We start from the raw sequence: 26357 nt of genomic DNA, 5'->3' as shown, positions 1-26357 counted from the left end.
ATCCTTAACCCAGTGAGTGGGGCCAGGGATCAAACCTGCATCCTCAGGTTCGTTACCACTGAGCTGTGACAGGAATTCTTCCCTCCAGTTTAATGTAGGATCTGTCACTCACTCCTGCTTGGACCTGCTGCTGCCTCATTTATGTACCAGCCTGGTCCCTGAAGCCATTTGATTTTGAGACTCAGGGTAACCTCACCCACTCCAAGGATTTGAAAATATTTCACTCATGTTTTGCCTGCAGCCCTGGGCGGGTTAAGCCAAGAGGCTGCCGTCATCTGTGTTGTGAAGCTCAGCCAGACAGGTGAGGGTCTCTGGTCCTGCAGGCAACCCAGCCCCCGCCTACCTCTTCATAGCTCCTTGACAGAAAGCCAAGTTCTTCTTTCAGGCTTTCTATTTGACTCTCCAGATCCATTTTTGCTGAATTTGCTTCATCAATGACTTTATACAGAGAGTTAATTTCCTCTTCTGCTGCCTTTCGAAATGGCTGCTCATTTTCATATCTGCAGGTAAAGGAACTCAATCAGCAGAGCTGGGCAACACCAAAGAAAAACAATCCGATTATCAATGTGACCAACAGGCCAATTATGAGATAGGCAGTGTGTGTTTAAAGTCACTGTTCCAGGGTTTGAGGACACTGTTAATGCAATTGCTATATGCTGATATATTAAAACGAAAGTATTTCGGCCATTCTCTGATAACAGGGTACATGGCTTAACAGGGTGCCATCCTCACGGGGCACTGGAAACACAGATCTCCAGGGAAAGCTTCTCCAAGAGATCAGATCCAGGTAAGGGGACCAGTGTTGCCATCATTATTCTTTCTTTCTTTCTTTCTTTTTTTTTTTTTGGTCTTTTTAGGGCCACACTTGCGGCATATGGAAGTTCCAAGGCTAGGAGTCAAATTGGAGCTATAGCCACCAGCCTATGCCACAGCAACAGCAGCGCAGGAACCAAGCCATGTCTGCGACCTACACCATAGCTCACAGCAACACTGGATCCTTAACCCACTAATCGAGACCAGGGATTGAACCCACGACCTCATGATTCCTAGTTGGATTCATTTCCACGTGCCATGGCGGGAACTCCGAATGTTCCCAGTTCTTTTCTCCATTCTGCATGGCTTCCATATCCATCATTACCAAGGGCAGAGACTATGACCCTTTGAATTCATCTTCGATTCCCAGCACCAGTTTTAAGATGTAATTGTGGAATGTTTAGAAATGCCCCAATTGCTCTACGTCCTTTTAAAAATGTGGAATGAAAAATGAGATGCAAAACTCCAGATGTTTCCTGATTAGTTCAGAGTCCTGTGGGACTGTCTGAACAAATCTTTTGTTTCAGTCCTTTAATTCTATTCATCATGGACCCTAAGATTTGCATTGTGGGTTTTCGTTTCCTTGTATGTTTGTTAATTTCATTTTGACCAGCTCTATTTGCTGCTGACTAATATTGAGTCTCTTACCAAGTAGAACACTGGAGCATTTTTTCACGAGTTGCTTTTAAGCCCAATTGCCCTGTCCTCTCTGGGTGCACCTGGTATTTAAACCCCAAAATAGGAGTTCATGTTTATTCTCTTTCAATCTCAATTGTTCCAACATGTTGGGGTCATTTTGAATCATGATTGTCATTCTCCTCTTCACCAACCCTGCTGGCTTTGTATCATCTACCACTTTACTTTCGAGCACTTTGTAGTTAAAAATAGTAAATGAAGGGACCAAGGACAAGTCCTGTGGCATCCTACCAGAGACTTTCCTCAGAGCTGGCCCTGTCTTTGAATCAGCACTTGGGGGAAGGTTTCTGAAGCATTTTTTTCTGTACTCTATATGTAGAATTAGGTTTTCTACATAAATGTACCCTTTTTAACACTTAGTCCATTTGGAAATAAGTCCTGTCCTTCCAGCTGAAGTAGAAACCCATGCATGTAACTGGGATTTGTACGCCCCCTCCCCCCCTTTTAATCAAGTGTGCTTTATTTATTTATTTTTGCAGTTTTTCTTTCTTTCTTTTCTCTTTCTTTCTTTCTTTCTTTCTTTCTTTCTTTCTTTCTTTCTTTCTTTCTTTCTTTCTTTCTTTCTTTCTTTTTTTTGTATTTTTGTCTTTCTAGGGCCACACCCGCAGCATATGGAGGTTCCCAGGCTAGGGGTCCAATCAGGGCTATAGCCACCGGCCTACTCCATAGCCACGGCAAAGCCAGATCCAAAAACTCCTGTTTTTATTTCTACTGCTTTGGGAGACTGACTTAAGAAAACATTTGTACAATTCATGTCAGAGTGTTTTGCCTATATTCACTTCTGGAGTTTCATGGTATCATGTTTTATATTTAAATCTTTAAGTCATTTTGTGTTTATGTTTGTGCATGGTGTGAGGGTATGTTCCAATTTCATTGATTTACATGTAGCTGTGGGACTGGTCCCTTTGACCCAAGCTGAAAGAATCCCCTACGTACCTCTGGAGTTCTATTTTGCTCACCTCTCTAGGTGAGGCCTTGTCCCTTCCAGCACATCCATTCAGCATTAATGGGGGTTTTGGTCTTCTACAGACCATTTTTTTTGGAAGTCCTCTGAGGATATGAATTATCTCTATGATATCCTCCAAAGATGCTTCTAAGCTTTTAGCTTTTTTCCCCCCCCCCCCCACTTGGAATGGTGCTGCAGTTAGAACTCCTGGGTGTTCATGACATCCAGAACTGTCTTGCCTTGACCTATAGGCCACACTGACCCAACACTGCCTATGGTGTCACCTCATTTCTACTTTTTTGCTCCACCATCAGCTCAACTCAGCTTCCTTAAAACCAAACTCATTATTGACCCCTGGAATTTAGACAAGCCTCCCTCCCCAGTTTTCTATTTCATTCAGTAGACTCACCGTTCTTCTAAATTATTCAAGTTCAAAGCCTGGAACTTACCTTTAATCTTCTCTTTTCAGGCTGTCCATGTAGTCAGTTTTCAAATCTAGCTGGTTAGTTCTTCAACCCATCCCTCAAGCCTGCGCACTGTTGCATCCCAGGCAGGCTGTCCTGCTTGCCTGCCTGCCTTCCTTCCTTTCATTCTTCCTTTCTTTTTTGCTTTTAAGGGCCATACCTGTGGCATATGGAAGTTCTCAGCCTGGGGACTGAATTGGAGCTGCAGCTGCCGGCCTATACCACAGCCACAGCAATGCCAGATCTGAGCTGCATTTGCAGCCTGCGCTATAGCTCATGGCAGTGCTGGATCCTTAACCCACTGAGCAAGGCCAGGGATTGAACCTGCATCCTCATGGATACTAGTTAGGTTTCTTACTGCTGAGCCACAATGGAACTTCCAAGATTCCCTTTTTCATCACAACATCCCCCCCCCTCCCTTTTTTTTCTCTTTTGGCCACACCTCAGCATATTGAAGTTCCTGGGCCAGGGATAGAATCCAAGCCATAGCTGCAACCTATGCCATGGCTGGGGCAATGCCAGATCCCTAACCCACTGTGCCACTGTGGGAACTCTCACAATATTCTTATATTCCTAAAGTGTGGCTGTCGCATCATGTCTTCCCCAAAGACTCCCAACTATATGCCTTTCTTCTTCATCTCTGCTGCTTAGGGAATAACATTACCCACCCATTTGCTCAACTCCCAGGACACCTTCCCCACATAATATTCTCAAAATCACTGTGTTTATCCATGAAAGCGACTTCTCCATTTTGCTTCTCCATTAGGCCAGTGTTTCACAAACCTCACTCTCCTTCACGATTTAGCCCTAAACATGTATTTCCTGTATCATTATTTACTTTATACTGTCCCTTATATTTGTCTATTTAAAGAGTAAATCTGAAATCAATAAACTTTAAGAGCTTTCTATATTAAATAAATTTTAAATTGCTCCTATAAATGGTAATACTAGAGTGGAAAGACAGTTTCATGGGCCATAAACAGAAGGTAACTATAAAAATAAATACATGACTATTAAAATAAAATATCTTTATATGACTTAAAATGAGCCACATTGTAGGAAACACTGTGTTAGACTCCAAAGAGGTGGTTTTAAAGGATGGGTGGACATCAAGGAATCCTGATAAGGAATTCCCCTTGTGGCTCAGTGGGTTAAGAACCCAACTGGCCTCCATGAGGATTCAGGTTTGATCCCTGGCCTCCCTCAGTGGGTTAAGGATCTGGCATTGCCACAAGCTGCATAGGTTGTGGATGTGGCTCTGATCTGGCATTGCCGTGGCTGTGGCATAGGCTGGCAGCTGCAGCTCCAATTTGACCCCTACCCTGGGGACTTCCATATGCCATAGGTATTGCCCTTAAAAGAAAAGAAAACCTGGTGAACTTACAAAGGAGAGAAGCTGGGCCCCACACTCAGGACTCTGGTTCAATTAATCTTTGGGGCTTGCGCACTGGCATTTTTAAGTGTCCAGGTTATTCTAATATGCAACCAAGAGTGAGAAGCATTACTCTAAACCAGTGGTTTTCAAAGTGTATTCCCAGGACTAGCAGGACCAACATACTTGTTAGAAACGCAAGTTTTGGGTCCCACCTGAGACCTATTGAATCAGAAACTCTAAGGGTTGGCATAGCAATCTGAGTTTTCCATCAGCCCCACAGGGGGTTCTGATGCACACCAGGTTTTGAAGACCCCTGCTCTAACTAAACAAGTGACATTGGAAAAATCTCTGAGACCCTGATTTAGGCCTGCAAGCGTTTTGAGACAGACAGTCTTGACTCTGGATTCTCCAGAATCTCTGTTACCCTCTTAGCCATCCACAAGTCTGGGTGCCTGCTGCAGACTGCAGGACCACATTACCAGAGTGGCCCAGGAGTCTGGGGTGGGGAGAGACTGTCCCCTCTGTGCTGAAGCATTACCTCTCCTTAAAGTCGTCCGCACCCGCCTGGATATTCTCTGTGTGCAGCATGAGCCGTGCGTTTTCCAGGACCGCCTCGCCCACCTAGAATGACCACAACCAAAGACAAAGTCACCTCAATGTCTTCCTACTTTCTGCCATGCCTGGAGCTGGACATATGGGTTCCTGGGAGCTGAGAGCATCTTTCTCATGGCAGATAGAAAAGGGGGAGGAGAAGGACATTAAAGCATAAAACCTGGATATCTTTTAAGAGCTTTTAGGGTTGGATTTTTGAACCAAAACCAGGCACAGATTTCCTGCCATGGCTCAGTAGAAACGAATCTGACTAGCATCCATGGGGATGCAGGTACAATCCCGGGCCTCACTCAGTGGGTTAAGGATCCAGTGTTGCCATGAGCTGTGGTGTAGGTCACAGACGCAGCTTGAACCTGGGGTTGCTGTGGCTGTGGCATAGGCCGTCAGCTACAGCTCCGACTGAACCCCTAGCCTGGGAACCTCTGTATGCCAAGGGTACAGCCCTAAAAAGACAAAAAAAAAAAAAATTGATCGAGGCAGACTTGTTTGTAGCCTCTGCCACAATGATGAGCTTTCGGCTCTCCAGCAAAATTTCTGGCTCCTTAAATGAAGTTTCACTGGCTTGGTTTAGGATCTCTTAACATTTTCTCTTCATGGATACATTTGAGAAGCTGATGAAATCTCTGGACCCGTGCTGCCCAATAGAACTTTCTGTGATGAAGGAAGTGTTCTACATCTGCTGTCCAACTTGGTGGCCACACTTGGCTACTGAATGCTCGAAAGGTGGTAAAGGTGACTGAAGAACTGAACATTTAACCTTATTTAAACTTAAATAATTTAAATTTAAATATCCACAGGTGGCCAGCAGGCACTGTATTGGATAGCGTGGCTCTCAAAACATACACGTAAACATGAGCATTGTATATTCGGTTTGGGGGTTTCACAGAGTCTAACTTTTCAAACTTAGCACCCAGTACCACTCAGGGTTCCTCACAGGTGGAGACTGGGGGATGTCCTTCTTCTTAACCTGAGAGACTTCCTTTTTTAAAAAAACATTATATTTTGGAGTTCTCTTGTGGTGCAACAGGTTAAGGGTCCAGCATTGTCATTGCAGTGGTGAGGGTTTGATCCCTGGCCAGAGACCTTCCACATGTCATGGGTGCAGCCGGAGGAAAAAAAAAAGTGTAATTTTTACATATTGGCTTTGCTATAATCTTCAGTCTTTGAGGTAGGGGATAAAATAACTTATTTTAAGAGAAGGCTGTAAGAAGTTCCCATTGTGGCTCAGTGGTAACGAAACTGACTAGTATCCATAAGGATGTGGATTCAATCCCTGGCCTCAATCAGTAGGTTAAAGATTTGGCATTGCTGTGAGCTGCGGTGTTGGTTGCAGATGTGGCTCAGATTTAGCACTGCTATAGCTGTGGTATAGGCCAGCAGCTGTAGCTATGATTTGACCCCTAGCCTGGGAACTGCCATATGCCGAGGGTGCAGCCTTAATAACACACACACACACAAAAAAGGATGCAAATCTGAGGGAACTTTCTGGAGTGATAAAGACATTCCATATCTGGATCTGGAGATTACACTGATGATAACAGGTAAAAATTTGTTAAGCTGTGCCTTTAAAGATTTGTGTATTTAACTATACATAAATTATATATGTATAATATATACAATACAATTATATATGTAAAATATATACAATGAAAAACAAGGGAAGGATGCAAATCACTGTTTTAAGCTCTTATCAGTTCTTTGCTCTTGAAAGGGAATGAGTTGTAAATTTTTTGCTGTCTAGGGGGAAGACATCTGGCACCAGACTTCAGCAACCAGAGTGAGAAGAGAAAGAACAGGGCAAGGGAGACCCCAGCTGCTGGGTCCCCAGTGTGTTTCAGGGCTGGGCTATGTTGCTCCCCCAGTTTCCCCAGCAGAGCCTTCATCTCACTGCACTGATGTGTCTCTTCCTAGGGTCAGTTCTTGTTCACTGTAGTGTCTCCAAGCTCTGGCTTGTGGTGGACATTCCATCAATGATTGCTGACAGAATGCATGCATGGAGGAAGGTGAGATCATGAGTGAGTCAGATGAGTCTGGAGGTCACTTTCTGGAAGCCCCCAAAAAGCCCCTGGGATTTTGCTTTTATTCTGGTGTGGCGAGGCCAGCAGATCAGGAGATGACCAACACTGAAAAGATCATTTGTTACTCACACTTCCCATGGCAGGGTGAAGCTATCCATGCAGGGCCGCAAGGGGGTGCAGCAGGGGTGGCCAGGAAGCAGAATGGGTGAGGGGAAAGCATGGGCAAGAGCTTTTTTGTGGTTTTCATGATAAGGAATGGGCAAGGCAGGGTAAGCTGCCGGGATTGGCTGGTTTGACTAATTTTAGCTGTCTCTGGGCTATAGGGGTGGTCCCTAGTTGTCTGGTCCTGGCCTGGGGTGGTTAGGGAAGAGGAATATCGCCTTCCAGAATGTGAGAGCCAGAGAGGGGAGGCAGGTGGGGTATTGACTCAGGATCAGCTGGTTTGTGTGCCCAAGTTACTATTTCAAGGCTTTACCAGCCCCACAAGGGGCAGTCTCTCCCTGACAGTGAGGGCCAGAGCATCAAGAATTCAGAAAATAAGAAAACATAGTTAATGTGGTTGAATAGATTTCATTTGAGGGCTCTGTTTACGTAAGGCCCTTGAGGGCTGGCTTTGGCCGTTCTGGCCAGCCCTCTCTTTGTCCTCTTCACACATTGCCACCCCCACATTCAGGAACCCCCCTCTTCCTAGTCTTTGGATGCTCAGCGATGCCATTTTGCAGATGACAAATTTGAAACCTGGGGGAATTACTCTGCTTGTAGGCAAGGCCAGGGCTCTGTCCTTGCTCCGCCTCCTCACTCAGTGTCAAGGACAGGAGGCTGCCTGGGATACTCTGGATGCCGCCCAGCAGATGGGGTAGTTCTGTCCAGTGTCTGTTCTAGGAGGCTGGGAAGTACTGGGCTAGGGAAGTTGGAGGACTTCCTGCTTTTGCTGTTGTTTAGTAACAACCAGGGATTTATTCAAACCTCAAGTGGAGGCTAATTATAGGCCCTGACTTGCCAAAGCACAGCTTGCTGGCCATGCTTCCGCACCTCCACAGGCCGGATCCTAAAATAAACCTCCAGTCCACCAGTGAGCCACAGAAAGTCCTCCTCTGTCCTCCCGTGGCCCCTCAGCCTTTCAGAGGCCATGTCCTCTGGGTGTCAGTGGTGGCTCAGGGCCCCAGCCTAGGAAGGGCCAGGCAGTGGGGCCAGGGCTGGGACCTTGCTTACATTTAGAGCAGGCTGAGCCAAGGCTAAAAGAGAGTGGGGAGTCTGCAGTGAGATGGGACCGTCTTTGTCACCACACATGAGAAAACCCTGAAATCCTCCTGTGAACTGAGGACAGAGAAGGAAGAGGGAAGGAAGGTGGATTTGCTGCCCACCTACAGATGCGTCCCACCCATGTTCTGGAGCTGGCTTGCACTGGCTTGTACTGGCTTGCCAGGGCAGACTGTTAAACATTTCAGCGGTTTCATGAGCTGGTTGTTAAACACAGCCATCATGAAAATTTTAATAATGTGAACTTACCATTTATTAAAAACAAAGGTAATAAATACCGAAAACACAAAGGTAATGAATACGCACCACTTCCTCATTGTTTTACTATGTTTGATGGTCATCTCTGCTCTTGAGGTTATTTGCTTCTATTATTTTCACAGGATGTGTGGACAGGGAATACTCCCTGCCATCCCAGTAAACAAAGACCATTCTACAAGGTCCAAGCCATCACCCATTGCAGCCCCCACCCCTTGACCCCAACCCCATGGTGCACCCTGAGGGGAATTTAGGATGAAGAAAAACAGAAATCTTTTCGGGCTTTGGATACTGGCCCTAGATGGTTAATGTGCATATCAAAGGAATAATTTCAATGAGCTAGACTCTTGCATCTTCCTTTATATAGAAAAGCACTAAATTCATTAACTTGAGATAGCAGTTGTGTGTGTGTGTGTGTGTGTGTGTGTGTGGTTAGCTGTAATCTTTTGATGTTCTACAACATGCTTTTTTCCCAATCCCAAACTCCTATATCTTGGCTCTTACCTCTTTGGAGCAGTTCCTTAGAGCTAGCTGAGAGACTATCTCCTAGGCTATCATCCTCAGTAAGGTCCCTAAATAAGACAACTTTTAGGGTGTGCTTTTTTCTTCAGTTGATGGGGGGCACTATAAAACAGTGTCCTACAATGCATCTCTTCCCATCTCTGCATTTACATAGGTGGGTGAGAGTATTTACATTAGGGAAATTGGCAAACACTATAAAGCAGATCCTTTAATCCATGGAAAGCCAACTGTTTTTGTTTGTTTGTTTGTTTTCTTTTGTTTTCTTTTTAGGGCTGCACCTGCAGCATAGGGAGTGGGTGCCATTTGACCTGTAGCTACTGGCCTATACCACAGCCACAGAATCACAGAATCTGAGCCATGTCTGTGACCTATACCACAGTTCATGGCAATGCTGGATCCTTAACCCACTGAGCGAGGCCAGAGATCGAACCTGTGTCCTCATGAATGCTAGTCAGACTTGTTAACCACTGAGTTATGATGGGAACACCAGCCAACTGTTATACAGATACCAGCTTACTGACTGTGCCCCACATTTCACTAAACAATTAACATTCAAGACTTCGCAGGAGTTCCCATCATGGCTCAGTGGTTGGCGAATCCAACTAGGAACCATAAGGTTGCAGGTTCGATCCCTGGCCTTGTTCAGTGGGTTAAGGATCCGGCATTGCCATGAGCTGTGGTGTAGGTTGCAGACACGGCTCGGATCCTGTGTTGCTGTGGCTGTGGCGTAGGCCGGCGGCGGCTATAGCTCCCATTCAACCCCTAGCCCGGCAACCTCCATATGCCACGGGTGTGGCCCTAGAAAAGGCAAAAAGACAAAAAATAAAACAAAATAAAATAAAGACTTCACGAAATGTTCACAGCACCCCCTCCTATGCTGATATCAACACACCCATTTTGCGGGTGAAAGATGCTGAAACTCAGAGAACATATAAAAATTGCCCAAATCACACCACTGGGAAGTGGCAGAGCCAGCAGGCTGATCAGGTTAATGTGACTTGAAAGTATTCGTATCTTTGTCATCAGTTTGGGAAACTAAAAGGCACATCAGAGTCAAGAGAGACTCTATTATGAAGGATTGTTTTCTATCTTTGCTGTAACACAGAACAGTCAGGACTCTTGGTTCCTATTTGGGCCATGTCATGAAGATAAAGAGCTAGTTTCCCTGGGCAGAAGAGGGGGGGACACTAACTAATCAAACCAACCACCTCCCTCTCCAAGTCCTTGTGCTTTCAATTCCAAACGCTGTGAACTGAGAAGAGCTGGGGCAGGTCTGTGGATCTGACTCTCCAGGGGCTTGTGCTGCTGTGAACTTTACTGCCAGGCCCTAGAGAGGAAAGATATTGGTATTTAAAACTGCGAGAGGCAGACAGTGACGGTCTGGTCCTCTTGAATTGGTGGCTGAAGTGGATGCAAATAAACCTCACTTCTCTGATCTGGGGGAAATAAAAATACCAGACGCTAAGATGTACAGTCCCTGATCGATGCTGTGAATGCCAGCACACTTAGTCCCAACCCTGGGACCACTCCTGCATGGTTTTCTAGTAGGAGAAAAGTATAAACTGATATAACACTGCACTCAAGGGCGGATTTAAGGCAACTGGCTGCTTGCACATGGCATGCTGGGGACCCTAGCAGATGACATCTTTTCTTTCTCTCTGTCCTTCTGCCCAAACAGAGCTGGGACCCCTACCATCAAGGCCACATAACTCAACATGGGGCCTCCTGTTAAAAAGAGATATTGTCTCAAAACTAGTGAGATATTACCTTATACCCATCAAGATGGCCACTATTAAAAAAACACAGAAAATAATGAGTGTTGATGAGCAGGTGGAGAGATTGGACATTTTGTGCACTAGTGATGGGAATGTAAAATAGAACTGCAGCTGTGGCAAACAGTACGGCAGTGCCTCAAAAAATTAAAGCTAGAAACCACCCAGTGCTCCAGCAATCTCACTTTTGTGTAGGTATGCAAAAGAAGTGGAAGCAGGACTTGAAGGGATATTGCACATCCATGTTTGCAACAGCCAAAATGGGAAGCAACCTAAGTAGCCCTCAGTGGATAAATGGGTAATTAAAAGGTAGTCTGTACAAACAATGGAATATTTTTCAGCCTTAAAATGTAATTCTGACACATTGCTACAACATGGATGGACCTTAATGACATTATGCTACGTGAAATAAGCCAGTCGATAAAGCATAAATACTGTATGATTCCCCTTGAGGTTCCTGGATTAGTCAAATGCATAGCAACAGAAGTAGAATGGTTGCCAGGGGTTTGGAGGGAGTGGGGAAAGAGGAATTATTGCATAACAGGTACAGAGTTTCCCTTTTGTAAGGAAAAAAGAGTTCCCATCATGGTGCAGTGGAAACGAATCTGACTAGGAACCATGAAGTTTTGGGTTTGATCCCTGGCCTCGTTCAGTGGGTTAAGGATCCAGCATTGCCGTGAGCTGTGGTGTAGCTCATGGATACAGCTTGGATCTGGCATTGCTGTGGCTCTGGCGCAGGCCGGCAGCTGTAGCTCCGATTAGACCCCTTGCCTGGGAACCTCCATATGCTTCAGATGTGGCCCTAAAAAGCAAAAAGGAAAAAGAAAAGAAAGAGTTCTGAGAATGGATAGTGGTGATGATAGTATAATAATGTGACCATAATTAATGCCACTGAACTGCACACTGAAATATGGTTAGGATGGTGAATTATTATTATTATTATTATTTGTCTGCCTGTCTTTTCTAGGACCACACCCATGGCATATGGAGGTTCCCAGGCTAGGGGTCTAATCAGAGCTGTAGCTGCCAGCCTACACCAGAGCCACAGCAATGCCAGATTCGAGCTGCGTCTGTGACGTATACCACAGCTCACGGCAATGCCGGATCCTCAACCCACTCAGCGAGGCCAGGGATCAAACCTGCAACCTCATGGTTCCTAGTCAGATTTGTTAACAACTGAGCCATGATGGGAACTCCCAGGATGGTGAATTTTATGTTCTGTGTATTTTACTACAATTTTTAAAAAGAAGCAGGTCACAAAATAGTGTATATAAAAAATTCCACTTACATAAAATTAAAAAAAAAAAAAAGACACTGTCAGCAGTATCAGTGTGAACTGCTATGTGAGATTAGCTGATCTTGAGTGACTAGGACTCAGGACCTCTTAATTCTGCTGGAGCCGGAAACAAAAGTCACCCTCAAAGCATAAAATGCTGTGAATGAGCAGGTGGGGCTGAGAATCAGGGGAAGCAGTCAGAAGTCAAGGTGGGCAGAGGTAGGTTCTCTGTGAGGGGTGGGCAGGGAGGGGAGAGGGAGGGCTGCCTGCTGTCTGCGTGGCTCACACTGCTCTGGGCTCAGCCTGCAGCTACCTCAGTTGACTTCCCTGGAGCTGTCTTCCTCTGCACCTCCTGGGTAGGTTTCCTCAGCAGACTTATACTAGTGGTTCTCAAAATGTGGTCCCTGGACTGATCACCTAAAACTTCTAAGAAATGCAAATTCTTGGACCGTTTCTCAGATGCCTGAGTCAGGATCTCTGGAGTGGGTCCTACCCATTTGTATTTTATTTCATTTATCTATTTTTTGCTTTTTAGGGCCACACCTGCGGCTTATGGAAGTTCCCAGGCTAGGGGTGAAATTGGAACTGCAGCTTCAGGCCTATACCACAGCCACAGCCACAGCAACATGGACTCTAAGCCAAATCTGTGACCTACCCCATGACTCACGGCAATGCCAGCTCCTTAACCCACTGAGTGAGGCCAGAGATCAAACCCGTATCCTCATGGGTGCTAGTTGGGTTCATTACTGCTGAGCCACAGCAGGAACTCTCCCCATCTGTATTTTAACATGCTTTTCAGGGGTTGCACACTAGATTTTGGGAACCTCTGCTTTGCACAGACCTGCCTCCCGTCCTGAATGGCCGCCCACGAGGCTCTTCCAGGACCTGCTCCTTGTCCCAGCCTCTGTTGTCGCCTCTGTCTAGAACCTGGTCATACCACCTGACACCCCTGGCCTTTGCTGCCCGAGAAACCCTTTCCCACTTTAATGCTTGTCTCGAATACGGCTTCCTCTATGAAGCTTCTTTATTCATCCACTCACTCACACCTGCTTTCATGTCTTCAGCGTGTGATTGTTTCCTCTGTGTCAGGCTCTGCCCTGTTTGGGAGAATCAGCATCTATGGTAGGAGACATGGTTAGAGGGCAGGCAAGGGCCAGATTGTGGGGGGAAGGCCTCAGGAACAGTGGAAAGGAGGTGGCATTTCCTGAGCAGCCTCTGGGAGGTTTCGAGCAGGGCACAGGGTGGCCTACATGGTAAGTAGATCCCTCCAACTCCTGCAGGGAAGACACAGCTGTGTGTGTGTGTGTGTTGGGGGGGTCCTGCATTCATCCAGGGGACTTGATGGCATTTGACTAGGGTGGTTGTAGGAATAGTGGGGTGGCACATGCAGAGAGCGAGGGAGAGGATTTGAGGATGAAGCCTTTAAGCTTCTAGCCGGAGCTACTGGATACACTGGAGGCGGGCGGGAGCTTGCTGACTCCCTCCTCCTCTGATCAGTTCTGCCTCTGAGTCACTTCCCACCCTGAGGAACACGTCCCCACCTCTCCAAGCAGGATAAACACCATGTAGGCAAACAACCATGTTTGGCCTCTTCTTGAATCCAGTTCCTCCCTCACCAGCTTGGGCTAGTTACTTGGATAAGTGACTCTAAGATTCAGTGATCTCATCCATAAATGTGGATAATACCACTCCCCGCCTCTTGGGGTAGTTGTGAGAATTAAATGAGGTGAGGCACCTAAAGCACTGGGCCCACTGCCTGGCGTAGAAGAAGTCGTCCACGAAGGGTCACCATGGCTTTACTGTTATTTGTCTTGGGCAAGAGCAATTGTTCAAGGATTGGGGGGTAAGACTGCTGCTGTGGTCCACCAGTGTGTGGTCTAGCACTGTCCCCAGTTCGCTTTTTCTGGATGCACAGGCAACTCAATGAAGACTTCTCTCTAGTGGCTTCATTTTTTTCCCCTTCAGTTTTCCATCCATAGTCATTTGAAAAGCCCTAGAACCCTGGTTCTATGATGATGAGTATTTTACCCCTTCCTACTCCCTCCTCACTGAAGATACAGTTACTAAAACAAATGGAGCTGGTGTTGGCAGGTGCATTCATTATGCTTTAAAAATGCAAGGACAAGTGGCATTTTCAAAAAAGTTATCATTTGGGCCCAAGCGTATGTATAATAAATGCTTTATCTGGAGTCAGCGAGACCTGCAGGTGGGGAGGAGGTTGGCAAGCCTGGGTTCCCCGGGGAAATGAGACTCAGCAGGGGCACTGGCAGATGCCAGAGCCCTGGAAACACTTCTCACATTTGACTTTTGAGTTTAGGATAAATGTCCAGCATGATTTGCTTCTAGCAGTAAGAACAATGAATCATTATCTGTCCCTATACCCACTCTTACTGCATCTTTACCAAGACGGTGAAGACCACCATGTCACCATGCCAAAAAGATGCCTCTCTGCTCATCGGACCTGCCTGCAGCAGTTGTCATGCACCGCGTCCTTTCCTCTCTGGGCTTCCATGAACCACTCCCCCTTGCTCTTCCTCCCTTCATTGGTCATGTTCAATGACCTCCTTCATAAAGTTTCTCCCTTGTCTGACTCTAAATGCTAGAGTTTCTCAGGGTTGAGTCTTGAGGGCTTATTCTTTTTCATCACTAAGTGATCCGATCCACTCACATGGATCGAAATGTGTGTACTGATGACTTCTGCACATATATCTCTAGCTTGGACCACTCTTCTCAACTCCAGGCTTGTGCACCACTCTCTCCTTGACATCTTCTCTACGTAACCCGGACATCTTGAACCTAACATGACCTAAATGGAAGTTTTTCCCTCAAATACCAGCCCTTCCAACTTCTCTAAGCCAGTAAACAAACAATACAAACCTCTACCCAGAAACTAGGGATCTTGGCATTACGCTTTCTCCCCAGAAACTAGGGATCTTGGCATTACGCTTTCTCAGTGGCATTATACTTTCTCTAACTTCCCACATCTAATGCAATACCAGGGCTGCTCAATTTTACACCCACGGCCCGCCCCGCCATGTATTGCAAATCTAGCTGCTTCTCACATCTCCACTGTTGTCACCCTGGTGCACATCATGCTCCATGGCACCTCAGCAACATCCTAACCCCTCTTTCTCGAATCCTATTTTTTCTTCATCCTGATTTCAGAGTAATTTTCTTCAACTCTTCATGTCAGATCACGTTGCTATGATTAAATTAAATAAAAATTCTTCTGTGGTGTTTCTTGTGCTTCGAATAAAATCCATACTTCTGACAGTGGCCCCTGAGGCCCCACACCTGTCCATCCTCCCACAGCTTGCAGGGCTTAGCCACATAGGTGCCTGGCCTTCCTAGACCACATGGGCTTCTCTCCTGCTGCCCAAGGTAGGACCTCCTTCCTTATTTTCCTTATTTTCCCCTCTCTGCCTTGTTTTCTTTAAGACACTTTCCACAATTAATACCAGTTTTTGTTAATTGGTTTATTGGTTGTTATCTCTGAATTTTTTGCCAGAATGTAAATTCCCTGAGGCCAGGAGCTGCCTTTCTGTCCTGCTGCTGTGCCATCCCCAGCGCAGTGTCTGGTACCAGACATCCAGTGGGATTAACGAGCCCTGCCACAGTGCTGCCTCTTCATGAACAACTAGGGGGAGGAGGCCCTCAGGGCACAATCAGGTTCCTACCTGGTTCCAACCTGAGAATCACCTTCAGCCCTGCCTCCTCCTCCCTCCCAACTTTAAACATACCAACTCCCCACAATTATGTGCCTCCCTCTATTCCTGTCCCTCATCCAGCCTTTGTTTGAGCCCTAATCCTCTCATTTCTGATTCAACCAGATAGTTGTTACCTGAGGCTGAGAATATGAAGCCCATGTGGGAAGTTAAGGCTACACCTGCCAGTGGAGTCAGGGGAAAAGTCATCAGATATTGGAGAGGGTGCCACCTCCCCAACATCTGCCCCCAAGCACAGTCACAGCCTCTGGGGATCCAGGGAGAATCGGGGACACCGAGGGCTAAGCTTGGGTCTTACTTGGGACATTCAGGATGACGGACACTTCTGAGTCTGTACCACAAGCAAGCCTTGACCTTGTCCTCACACTGTGCTTTGGCCAAGGGAGAAAGGTCTTTGTAGGGAAGGTCGGATGAGCATGGATGGTGGTGTTCACAGTGTTGGGTGATCAATCAGGAGCACCCGGTCCCAAAAGGTTGCCCTCTGTCATGAGAAGGACAAAGTTCCCTGGGCTCCACTTTCCCTGAGGTCTCCCCTTCCCCGACCCCACACATTTTCTGGTTCTGTGCTCACCCAGCAGCCTGCCTCCAGCTACCTTGGAAACTGGAGGGCTTGCTTTGGGTTTAAACAGCACCATATCACTAGTAATCCTGAGCACTGTGTCAGAAGGGTTTCTTTTTCATGAGCTGCCCTTTCAGGGGCTAATTTTCTACACTGCCTTAATAAAATCTGTTTTGAGCACCAGGCACATCAAGATACGGTAACCCTGGGGGGCTTTGACAGCTGGTCTCCCTCCGTGACATCTCTTTCTCTCTCCCTGACTCTAACTTTCTGTTTCTCTCTGAGTTCTAGATTTGGAGGAACTGCTTTCCACCTTTCTGTTCTCATTTCTGCTGGAATTAATTAAGATACAAATTTGAATGTATTCAGGGGTGTGCTCTTGAATAAACTCCCACGACTTGGCCCTGCTCTTCACTCTGGCTTTATCTCTTCTTCCCTCCCCTGCTATGAGCTGAATTGTTTTTCTGAGCAGCCACAGGACTTTTCAGCCTCCAGACATTGACTCATGCTGCTACCGCTGCATGTTGTGACCTAACAAGGTCACCTGGCCTCCATGCTTTCCTTCTTTGCCAGGTGAACTCCTACCCATCCTTCAAAACCCGGGTTAGGCTGCCCTGGGCATCCTCTGTACTCCCCATATCCCCTGTGGGTATATCTCTATCACTGTAGTTGTTATGCTGGACTTTATTCTCACCCTTTTCTGTCTTTCCCCACCACTGACCCGTGTGTCCCTTAGATGGGACAATCTCTCATCTCTGCCTCCTCAGCAGAGCTCAGTGCCCAGCATACAGGTACTCAATAAATGTGGACTGAGTAGATGAAGCAAGCTAGCAGATGAGAGCAAATTAACACAGACATATAAGGCAGAACATAGTCAGATGTGTGGAACTAAGTATAAGATGCCTGAGAAGCAGAGCTCAAAATTTATAGTCGAACTTTATAAAACTCAAAAGAGAAGCAAAAAGACAGAGTCCAAACACTTCTTATGGGCTTACCATGTTTTATGCTTCACAGGCAGGATCTCATTTAATCCTTGCACTCAACGTGAACAGTCATACAAAATGGGTGTGCCTGTATAGTTTCCATTATACAGATGAGGAAACTGAGGCCCAAAGAACTCGGTAACTTGCCCACAGGACTAAGTAGCCCAGCTGAATTTAATACACATCTATCTGGGGGCACAGCCCATGCTCTTTTTCTTTTTTATTTTCTTTTTCTTTTTACGGCCGCATCTACGGCATTTGGAAGCACCCAGTCCAGGGGTTGAATTGGAGCTGCAGCTGCCAGCCTATGCCACAGTCACAGCCATGCCAGATCCTTAACCTACTGAGCCATGCCAGGTATCAAAACTGTATGCTCACAGACACTATATTGAGTTCTTAACCTGCTACCATTGTTTTTAAAAAACTTTTTATTATGGGAATTTTCAACTACATAAAACTACATATAAAGGAAGAGTGAGACTCACCACACTACTCCAACAATTAAAATCCATAGCTAAGTTAAAAAAAAAAAAAAACACCTCTATGCTGACCTCTACTCCTATTTCTGAGATTACAGAGATACCACTTCATCTATAATTACATTAGATGTATTTGCTGTATTTCAATTTAAAAATTATCAAAGCAATAATACACTGGTTCAAAAAATTAAACAATACTAAAAAGAAATGTTTATAAAGGTTTATAAAGGAAAGTGCTTCCCTACTCCACATTTTTCTCTCTCTGCATCCTAGTCCCCAGCTGTTTGCTTGTCCAGAGCTTGTGCCGTATTTCTACAAGTTTCCTAATTGTTTGAGTAATCAGACAGGGGCATTATTTATTGAATTCACGGTGGACAAATGAAGATTTAGCACAAACTCCACCTCCTTTTTCCATTATTTATTGGCTATCTTGGTAACTTTAAATAATAAAGCTCTATTTCTTGTTGTATCGATCATGGACAGTTTGTTTCTCACACTCACTCTCTCTTTTATAATCGCAGATGTTTTATTTTCTAAGGTCAAAAGAGAAGACAGAAAACCAGTTTAATTACTAAATAACTCTACTGATGTTTGTGTGAAATATAGGTTCTTTCTGCTAAGACTTACAATGGAGTTGCCCCTGACTGTCAGAAGGTGTGGGCAGAGAGCCAAATTGTTGTTTTATTTCCCAACCGAGCATCCTCAGGCCTGCAGAACAATGTCAGCTATTTGACTATTTTTCATGGTGAAGGGTATGCCTGCAACACCCACACGCAACCACCTTGCCTCACCACCATGTTTGGATTGTGATTCTAACACTAAGCAGCTCAGTATTCTCTCTTGTAAAATAGGGCAGCTTTATCTTGATAGTACCAGGTACACAGTAGTACTTTAATAGGTGTTTGTTGAATGAGTAAGTGATGCATGTTTAAAGAGCCAAATGTGAAATAATGATGAGAAACCAATTCAGCAGTATCAGATTGGCAAACATTTGGGAGGCGAGGATGCAAGAAAAGTGGGGTCCTCACACACTGCTTCTGGGAGGGTAAATTTGTGTAGCTGCTTTGGGCAGCCATTTGGCAATGCCATATAAAAGCTGATGATGGATGTACCCCATTCTGCTCCTAGGTACTGACCTGGAGCCAGGTAAGAAACCTTTTCTGTAGAGGGCCAGGTAGGAAATACTTTAGCCTTTCTGGGCCATTGGGTCTTTGTTGCAACTACACAACTCTGCCTAGAAGTATGAAAGCAGAGTAGAGTATTTCCTGTCATGGTTCAGCAGAAACGAATCTGACTAGCATCCATGAGGACACAGGTTCAATTCCTGGCCTGACTCAGTGGATTAAGGATCTGGCATTGCTGTGAGCTATGGTGTAGGTTGCAGATGCAGCTTGGATCTGGTGTTGCTGTGGCGTAGGCCAGTGGCTACAGCTCCGGTTCAACCCCTAGCCTGGGAACCTCCATATGCAGCCTTAAAAAGCAAAAAAAAAAAAAAAAAAAAAAAGAAGAAGAAGAAGAAGAAAGCAGATGTAGACAATCAGCATGTGAGTGGGTGTGACTCTGTTCTCATCAATTTTATTTACAAAAGCAGGTGCCTGGTTGGATTTGGGCTGCTTACAGTTTGCCCACCTCTGACCTAGAGAGACTCTCCCATGTGTGCACAAGGTTTATGCCCATACAGTGAAACTGAAAGCAACCTACATCCATGAACAGAAAAATTCATAACCTATGCCCATACAGTGAAACTGAAAGCAACCTACATCCATGAACAGAAAAATTCATAACCAATGAAATGCTACATATATGTATCAACATGGATAAATCTCAGAATCGAAATGAAGACTGAAGAAAGCAAGTTGTTGAAGGAAGCAGTATGTGGTGGTTAATTTGATGTGTCAGTTTGGCTGGGCCATGGTGTCTATATGTTTGGTCAAACATTATTCTGGATGAGATTAACATTTGAATTGGAGACTTTAAGTAAAGAGGATTGCCTTCCATAATGTGGGTGGGCCTCATCCAATCAGTTGAAGGCCTTTAATAGAACAAAGATTGAGGTCCCTCGAGGAAGAAGGGATTCTGCCAGCCTTTGGACTTAAAGTGGAGCAACAGTTCTTCCTGAGTCTCCAACCTGCTGACACCTTGATTTTAGACTTCTAGTCTCCAGTATAGCATGAGCCAATTCCTTAAAATAAATCTCTCTGTAGAAACATCCTATTGGTTTTGTTTCTCTGGAGAACCCTGATAATACGCAGTAGAATATAATTGAAGATAAAGTTTAAAATCATGCAAAATAGTCCCATGAAGGATTTACATACATACTTAGGAAAACTGGAACAACATTGCTGAGAATGATAAATGCCAAACTCAGAGCTGTAGTGGCCTCTGGGGAGGGGAATGGAATCAGAACAGGACAAAGTAGCTTTCAATTGTATCTGAAATCTTCAATTTTGTGGGGTTTTTAAAAATTATTTATTTATTTATTTATTTATTTATTTACTTTGCTTTTTTTTTTTCTTTCAGGGCTGCACCCATAGCATATGGAGGTTCCCAGGCTAGGGGTTGAATCAGAGCTGCAGCTTCCAGCCTACTCCACAGCCACAGCAAGGCCAGATCCCTAACCCAGCTGGCTGAGTGAGGCCAGGGATCAAACCTGGGTCCTCACGGATACTAGTCAGATTCGTTTCTGCTGCACCATGATGGGAACTCTTGATTTTATATTTTTAAAGGTCTGTAGCAAATAACATTAAGGTGGACAATTTTGGATGTTGGGTACCCTTTATTATACGTTTGACATATTTTGTAATTAAGAATGAGAGATAACATCACAAAACAATGAGGAAAAGAAAATCGGTGCCATGCATGGCACACCCTGGGCCCCTAACATGTTGAGAGGAGTGGCGGGGACAGGTTGGTGGAGGAGGCAGGTCGGAGGTGGTAGGAGAGGACCAGGCAGAGGACAGGGGAAGATGTCTAGGGCTCCAGAAGATGCCTCTGGGCCATGGGGATGGAGATGGAGTGGGTTTCCTGAGTGGACTCAGTGTGGGGAGCTGGTGGGAGGAGTGGGTGAGGTGTGGGCAGGCGGCTGCCACATGGACATGGTCCGCTGCATGGGCTCGTTGAGAGGCACTTTGTGTTTACCCAGAGGAGGCACAGCAGAAATAGTTATCTGACAAGATTTGTTTCCTGGGTGTTGGCCAACAGCAGAGGAATTTGTGTTGCTCAGAAATACTCTGGGGACTTGTGGAGGCTTAAACTGAATTACAAGCGCTTCTTCCCCATTTCAGGGGTGGCTGCTGGAGCAGACACTGTCAGTACCTGCTCACATCCCCTTTCATTGTTTCTGCCACCATTTCTGCACCCCAGGTTCTCTGGGCTTTCACTTCTCACAGTCAGCACTTGGAGCTCTGTTTGGAGTAGAGCCCTCAGGTCAGCAGGGCCCATTTGTTGGTTCCCCAGCTAGTCCTTCGGGAATGCTGGCAGTCTGGGACAACCTGAGGTGGAATGTCCCTCCTGATCCATGTAGCTGGGACTCCTGAGATGGTTTGCTTGTTCGCTACCCACTTCACAGGTTATCCAGGGACATCTCCACAATATGTCTCCTGCTAAAGAGTCCTGGACTTGGGATCTGCCTCTTGGGACTCCATCTAAGACAAGCGTTCTTCTCCTCCCAGAAACTCTCTGTGGTCAGGATGCCTCTAGCTTTCATCTGTCTAGACAGTTGTGTTGGGCACACTGGCTCTGGGATCAAACTACCCAAGTTGAAAGTCTTGTCCCTATCACCTCGTAGGTGTGTGACAGTGCAAAAATTATTTAACTGCTCTGTGTTCAGCTTTCTAATCTTTAAAAAAGGGGTCAGAAAAGTATCAGCCTCAGAGAGTTGTGAGGTTAAATGGGTTAAGATATGCAACACCTGAGAACAAATTCTGGCATATAGTAAGTGCTCAATAAATGTTACCTTTGTTAACCTCGGTTGGAATTTAAGGGACACTTAGGGGCCATCAGGAATTAATAAGATTTACTTCTGAGCCTGGGTCTGCAAACCCAGGTTAATTTAATGAAAGGGACAAACCCTTCTCTGTTATGTGGACACAACCTCAATTTATTACGATGGTGTGGAAAGGACCAGTCAGCAGATTGGTAGCATGAATGCAGCCAAGAGTCTATTAAAGGAATTACAGAAGAATCCTCACTCTTCATTTGCCTGAGACTCCACCCCACCTCCCATTTGGGGCTGGCTGAGCAGCAGGAAGTTGGGTTTGGGCTCCAAGTCTAGGAACGGGATTTAGGAGGGAGACAATTAAGGGAGGGAAGGAATTGCTCATTCAGTCTGGTGTAAACATCAGCAGGAAAGAGAGGACAGAACTCAAAGTATTTGTCTTGGAACAGAAAACGGAGGGGCGGACCCAGTGCTGGTTTTCAGTAGACATGTATTTCTCATCTCTGAGCCTCAGTTTCCCCACCTGCTCTGTCTACTCCACAGAGAGGCTGTGGGGATCTAGGGAGATGCAGCAGAGAATAGGCTGGTGCTGTGAGCTGCTGTGCCCTGGAATCCTGTCCATGGTGCCAGAGCCAGTGTTGGGACAACACTGCCCGTGCATGGCCCAGCCTCTCCTGGGAAAGCCCTTGGACGATGCCATTCTGGGAATCCACGGTCAGCAAGTCCAGCACAGATGGGGTTTTTCTCCAGATGAGACAGTTGGCTTAAACGAGGAGTCAGGCTGTCTGAAAGTTCCTCTCTAGAAACACCAGTATCACACTCAGCAAGACCCAACCATCTCACCAGGAAAGTCCTATGAGAAATGAACCTGACTGAAGAGGAAGCAAACTCACACCTCCCATCTCATGATAGTACTGGGTTCATCCTCACTGAGGGAGCAGGATGCCAGCATCATGCAAATGGTGCCCTTTCTCCCACACACTTGTCCAAAGTACAGGCCTATAGGAGACACCGGGCCTTACAGCAGGAGGTGGAGAGAAGCTGCAGGCAGCCTCCCACACTCACTGGGGGATAAGGCCCTGCAGATTTCTCTGCCGTCAGCTTCCAGGAAACCTCAACTCAGAAATCTCTCTCTCTCACACACGTACACACACATATACACACACCCCTTATTATTATTATTATTTTTTGTCATGCCCAAGGCATGTGGAAGTTCCCAGGCCAGGGATTGAAACTGCACCACAGCAGTGACCCAAGCTGCTGCAGTGACAGTGCTAGATCCTTACCCACTGAGCCACAAAGGAACTCACTGACAACAAGTCTATAGCAAAGTCCTCTGTCTTTTTTTTTGTTTTTCTTTTTAGGGCCGCACCCAAGGCACATGGAAGTTTGCAGGCTGGGGGTTGAATCGCAGCTACAGCTGCTGGCCTATGACACAGCCACAGCAACATGGGGTCCAAGCCACATCTGTGACCTACACAGCTCATGGCAATGCCGGATCCTCAACCCACTGAGCAAGGCCAGGGATTGAAGCCACAACCTCATAGATACTAGGCAGATTTGTTTCTGCTTCACCACAACAAGAACTGCCCCCCACCCAGCACACACACTTCTTGTCACACATACACACAAATTTCATGACACAGTTTTAGAATCTAAAGGACTCTCAGAGATTGTGTGAGCTCACACAAGCTGAAGAACCAGGGCACAGAGAGATGTAGCAGACTGTCCCAGGCCCCAGAGTCCCCTCCCTTTAGCACCCATGGCAAGGACTTATGGGAAAACTGGGCCTCAACTGGAGGGACAGGGCTTCAGACCTTGTCTCTGTTACCTGGGGATGTGTGACACTCTAAAAATCCCTGCTTGTAGAATGGGGATAAGGAAACTTTCTCCCAGAAGTAGCAAAGTGATGAAAATATGTGAATATGTAACAGAATGTTACATTGCCTAAGCCCAGTCTGGTGAGCCACTGACCTGTCTTTCAGGGCCCCAGAGATGCATGATCGTGGGCAGTGGAGGCCAGACCCATAGCAGGCATGGCGACCTGAGCTCTATTGAGAGGGGTCGCCGAGGGAGCACCTGGCCATCTGCAAGTGTTAGGGACACTGGGGGAACAAGCCAAAGGAGGGCCTCTGCCTGCATATGGTCCAATGGGGGTGGGGGTGTGCTCAGAAGAACCCAGAAAAATGTCCCCAGGAGAAGGAATCTGGTTTAACCTGCAGCCAGACCTAGACATTGTGAAGCCACAGTATCTCTCAAGAAAGAACTTTCCTGGAGTTCTGGTGGTGACACAGTGGTTAATGAATCCGACTAGGAACCATGAAATTGCGGGTTTGATCCCTGGCCTTGCTCAGTGGGTTAAGGATCTGGCATTGCCGTGAGCAGTGGTGTGGGTCGAAGACGTGGCTCGGATCCCGCATTGCTGTGGCTCTGGTGTAGGCCGGTGGCTACAGCTCCGATTGGACTCCTAGCCTGGGAACCTCCATATGCTGCAGGTGCAGCCTTAAAAAGCAAAAAAAAAAAAAAAAAAAAGGAAAGAACTTTCCTGCTGGCCCTTCCTCTCCTTCCATGCTGCTCACACTCTGGCTGGGTTAGAACCGGCAGCCCAGAGTGGGGGTGGGAGAGCACTGGGCCCACCTGGGGAGGGGTGAAAACAAGGGTGGGTGGGTTGAATAATATATTGACCAGACGTGCTGTTTACTGGGTTGAGACGGTGTTCTGTGACTTAAAACGAGCATGGAATTTTTAATTACTTATAAGCAATCAGAAAAATCCTGAGAGCATTCATGTTCTGAATCTGGGGCAGGAGACTGTCTTTACCTCCCACTGATCACGTTGAAAGGGACCTTGGAAGGGGTTCCTTTCAAACCAAAGCTGCTTTTGTAACTAGACCTCATGAGTCCCTCCTGTTCAACGCACAGCTGACATTCATCACACGCCCAGCGCTGTGCTTGGCACACGGCAGGCACTCAACAATGTGTGGATTTATTTATTTACTCCTCGTCTCTCTTGGGCCTCCAGGTCCTGGAGGCTGAGAATTCTGAGCCTTTAATATCTGAATTCCATAGTGCCTGGCGCAGAGTAGACCCACATTCAATGCCTGATGAAAGAACAGAATCAAACTGAATTCTGGGCCAGCCTCACAGCAGCGACCCTGACAAAGGTTACACTGTGGAGCCTGCTGGTGAGGAAGGAGGTGGGGCCGGTGCACGTCAACATCGCTAAGATTCTGTACTTACATGTGACACTAATTACACCCACAGGCTGAGGAGCTGCAGCCGAATCTCTGACACTGACAAAACCTTTTCCCCCTCGTGTTATTCTCCTTAAATTTCAAAAGAGTCGGGGCCATGATGGCAGGTGCAATGATCTCTCTCCTTGTGTACATGAGGAAAAGCTGCAGGCGGGTGAGGTTAGGGACCCAGGCAGTGTTTGGTGAGCTGAGACTAGGTGGGACTCAGGAACCCCGACTCCAAACTCAAGCTTTCACCCCAAACTGGAAGCCACAGAAAATGTAATTGAAAGAGAAAAGGAGGGGTTGGTTTCTTCCATCACAAATGGGAAGCAGGAGAGAATAAGTACAGACTTGCTGGATAATATATGCAAAGAAAGTCTCAGGGCAAAGTGAAATTTTATGGTTGATTTATAATCCTCAGGAAATTGGGAGCTGTCATGGGATTTCTGACGTGAATAGAGTGACTGCAGGGCAGCGTGAAGTGTGTGGCTGGCCTCTCAGTACCAGAACGGCTTCAGAGGTGAAGGGATGATTATAGGCATCCAGAACTTGGCACAAATCACACTTTGCAGCTGGGTGACTAAGAGTGTGAGACAGTTCTCATAGCAGCCAGAAGATGGTGCCACCTGCCAAGAGAACCTGGTCAGAAGCAGTGACCTGGGACTCCACCTCCAGCTCCCAGGCCACTGGGATTTAGCCTGGAGGCTACTCTTGGATATCTGCCACAAGGTGGATTCTTCTCAAACACCAAGGGTCCGTCTTTGATTATCCCTGTGCAACTGCTAATTCCTTCACCCTGGGGTAGGGCAGAGTTGGCTGAGCAGATGGTAATAGCCTTGCCATCCAAGCAGTTATTATCATTTTAAACACTACAAACAATGACGTAAATTATTACTACAGTTTATCGAGTGCCTGCTTGGCCAGACACTATGCTAAATGCTCCAAGTGAATTATTTAATTCCCAGGACAATCCTGTGGAGTAAATATTATTATCCATATTTCACAGATGAGAGCATTGAAATTCAGAGAGGCTAAGAAATGTGTTTTACGTCACACACACAGTCAATGGCAAATTCAGAATGTGAATGCAGTTCTTTTGGGCTCTGTGGTTGGTACCATTAATCGCTGTAAGGCACTGTCTCCGTCTGTCTTCCTTCCTCCCTCCCTCCCGTGCTCTGTTTGTGCCTGGCCTTGTGCCAGGTTCAGGACCTGTCAGATCATACCTCTGTTCTTAGGGATGAATGACAGTGGTGGGTGATGGGAGCACGGTGGTGGTTTCTCTGAGAATGGGAAAGAAGGTTTACTTGTAACCTGCACCACCTTTAGGTTAGGCACGATGCTGGCACTGTTCGAGTTGGAAATTCCAGGTGTATGTTGGTTTAATTTAATCTGGGTTTTTGTGCTCTTGGATCAGGTATGGGCTTGCTCTC

General features: G+C 46.3%; 1 protein-coding gene across 1 annotated transcript in view; it reads right to left on the bottom strand.

Moving 5' to 3' along the window:
* The window catches only part of BFSP2 (beaded filament structural protein 2), an 81593-nt gene that overhangs the window by 26535 nt on the left and 28701 nt on the right, over window positions 1-26357 (bottom strand). The window contains exons 2-3 of the mRNA XM_047754652.1: window positions 4833-4915; window positions 344-500 (exon numbers count right to left, since the gene is read on the bottom strand). Of these exons, the coding sequence (XP_047610608.1) occupies window positions 344-500; window positions 4833-4915 (240 nt within the window). The remainder of the gene's footprint in view (window positions 1-343; window positions 501-4832; window positions 4916-26357) is intronic.

The sequence above is a fragment of the Phacochoerus africanus genome, chromosome 1 (genome assembly GCF_016906955.1).
Source record: "Phacochoerus africanus isolate WHEZ1 chromosome 1, ROS_Pafr_v1, whole genome shotgun sequence".
Lineage (NCBI taxonomy): Eukaryota > Metazoa > Chordata > Mammalia > Artiodactyla > Suidae > Phacochoerus > Phacochoerus africanus.
The sequence above is the reverse complement of the archived record's forward strand: the minus strand, read 5'-3'. Positions and strand labels throughout refer to the sequence as shown.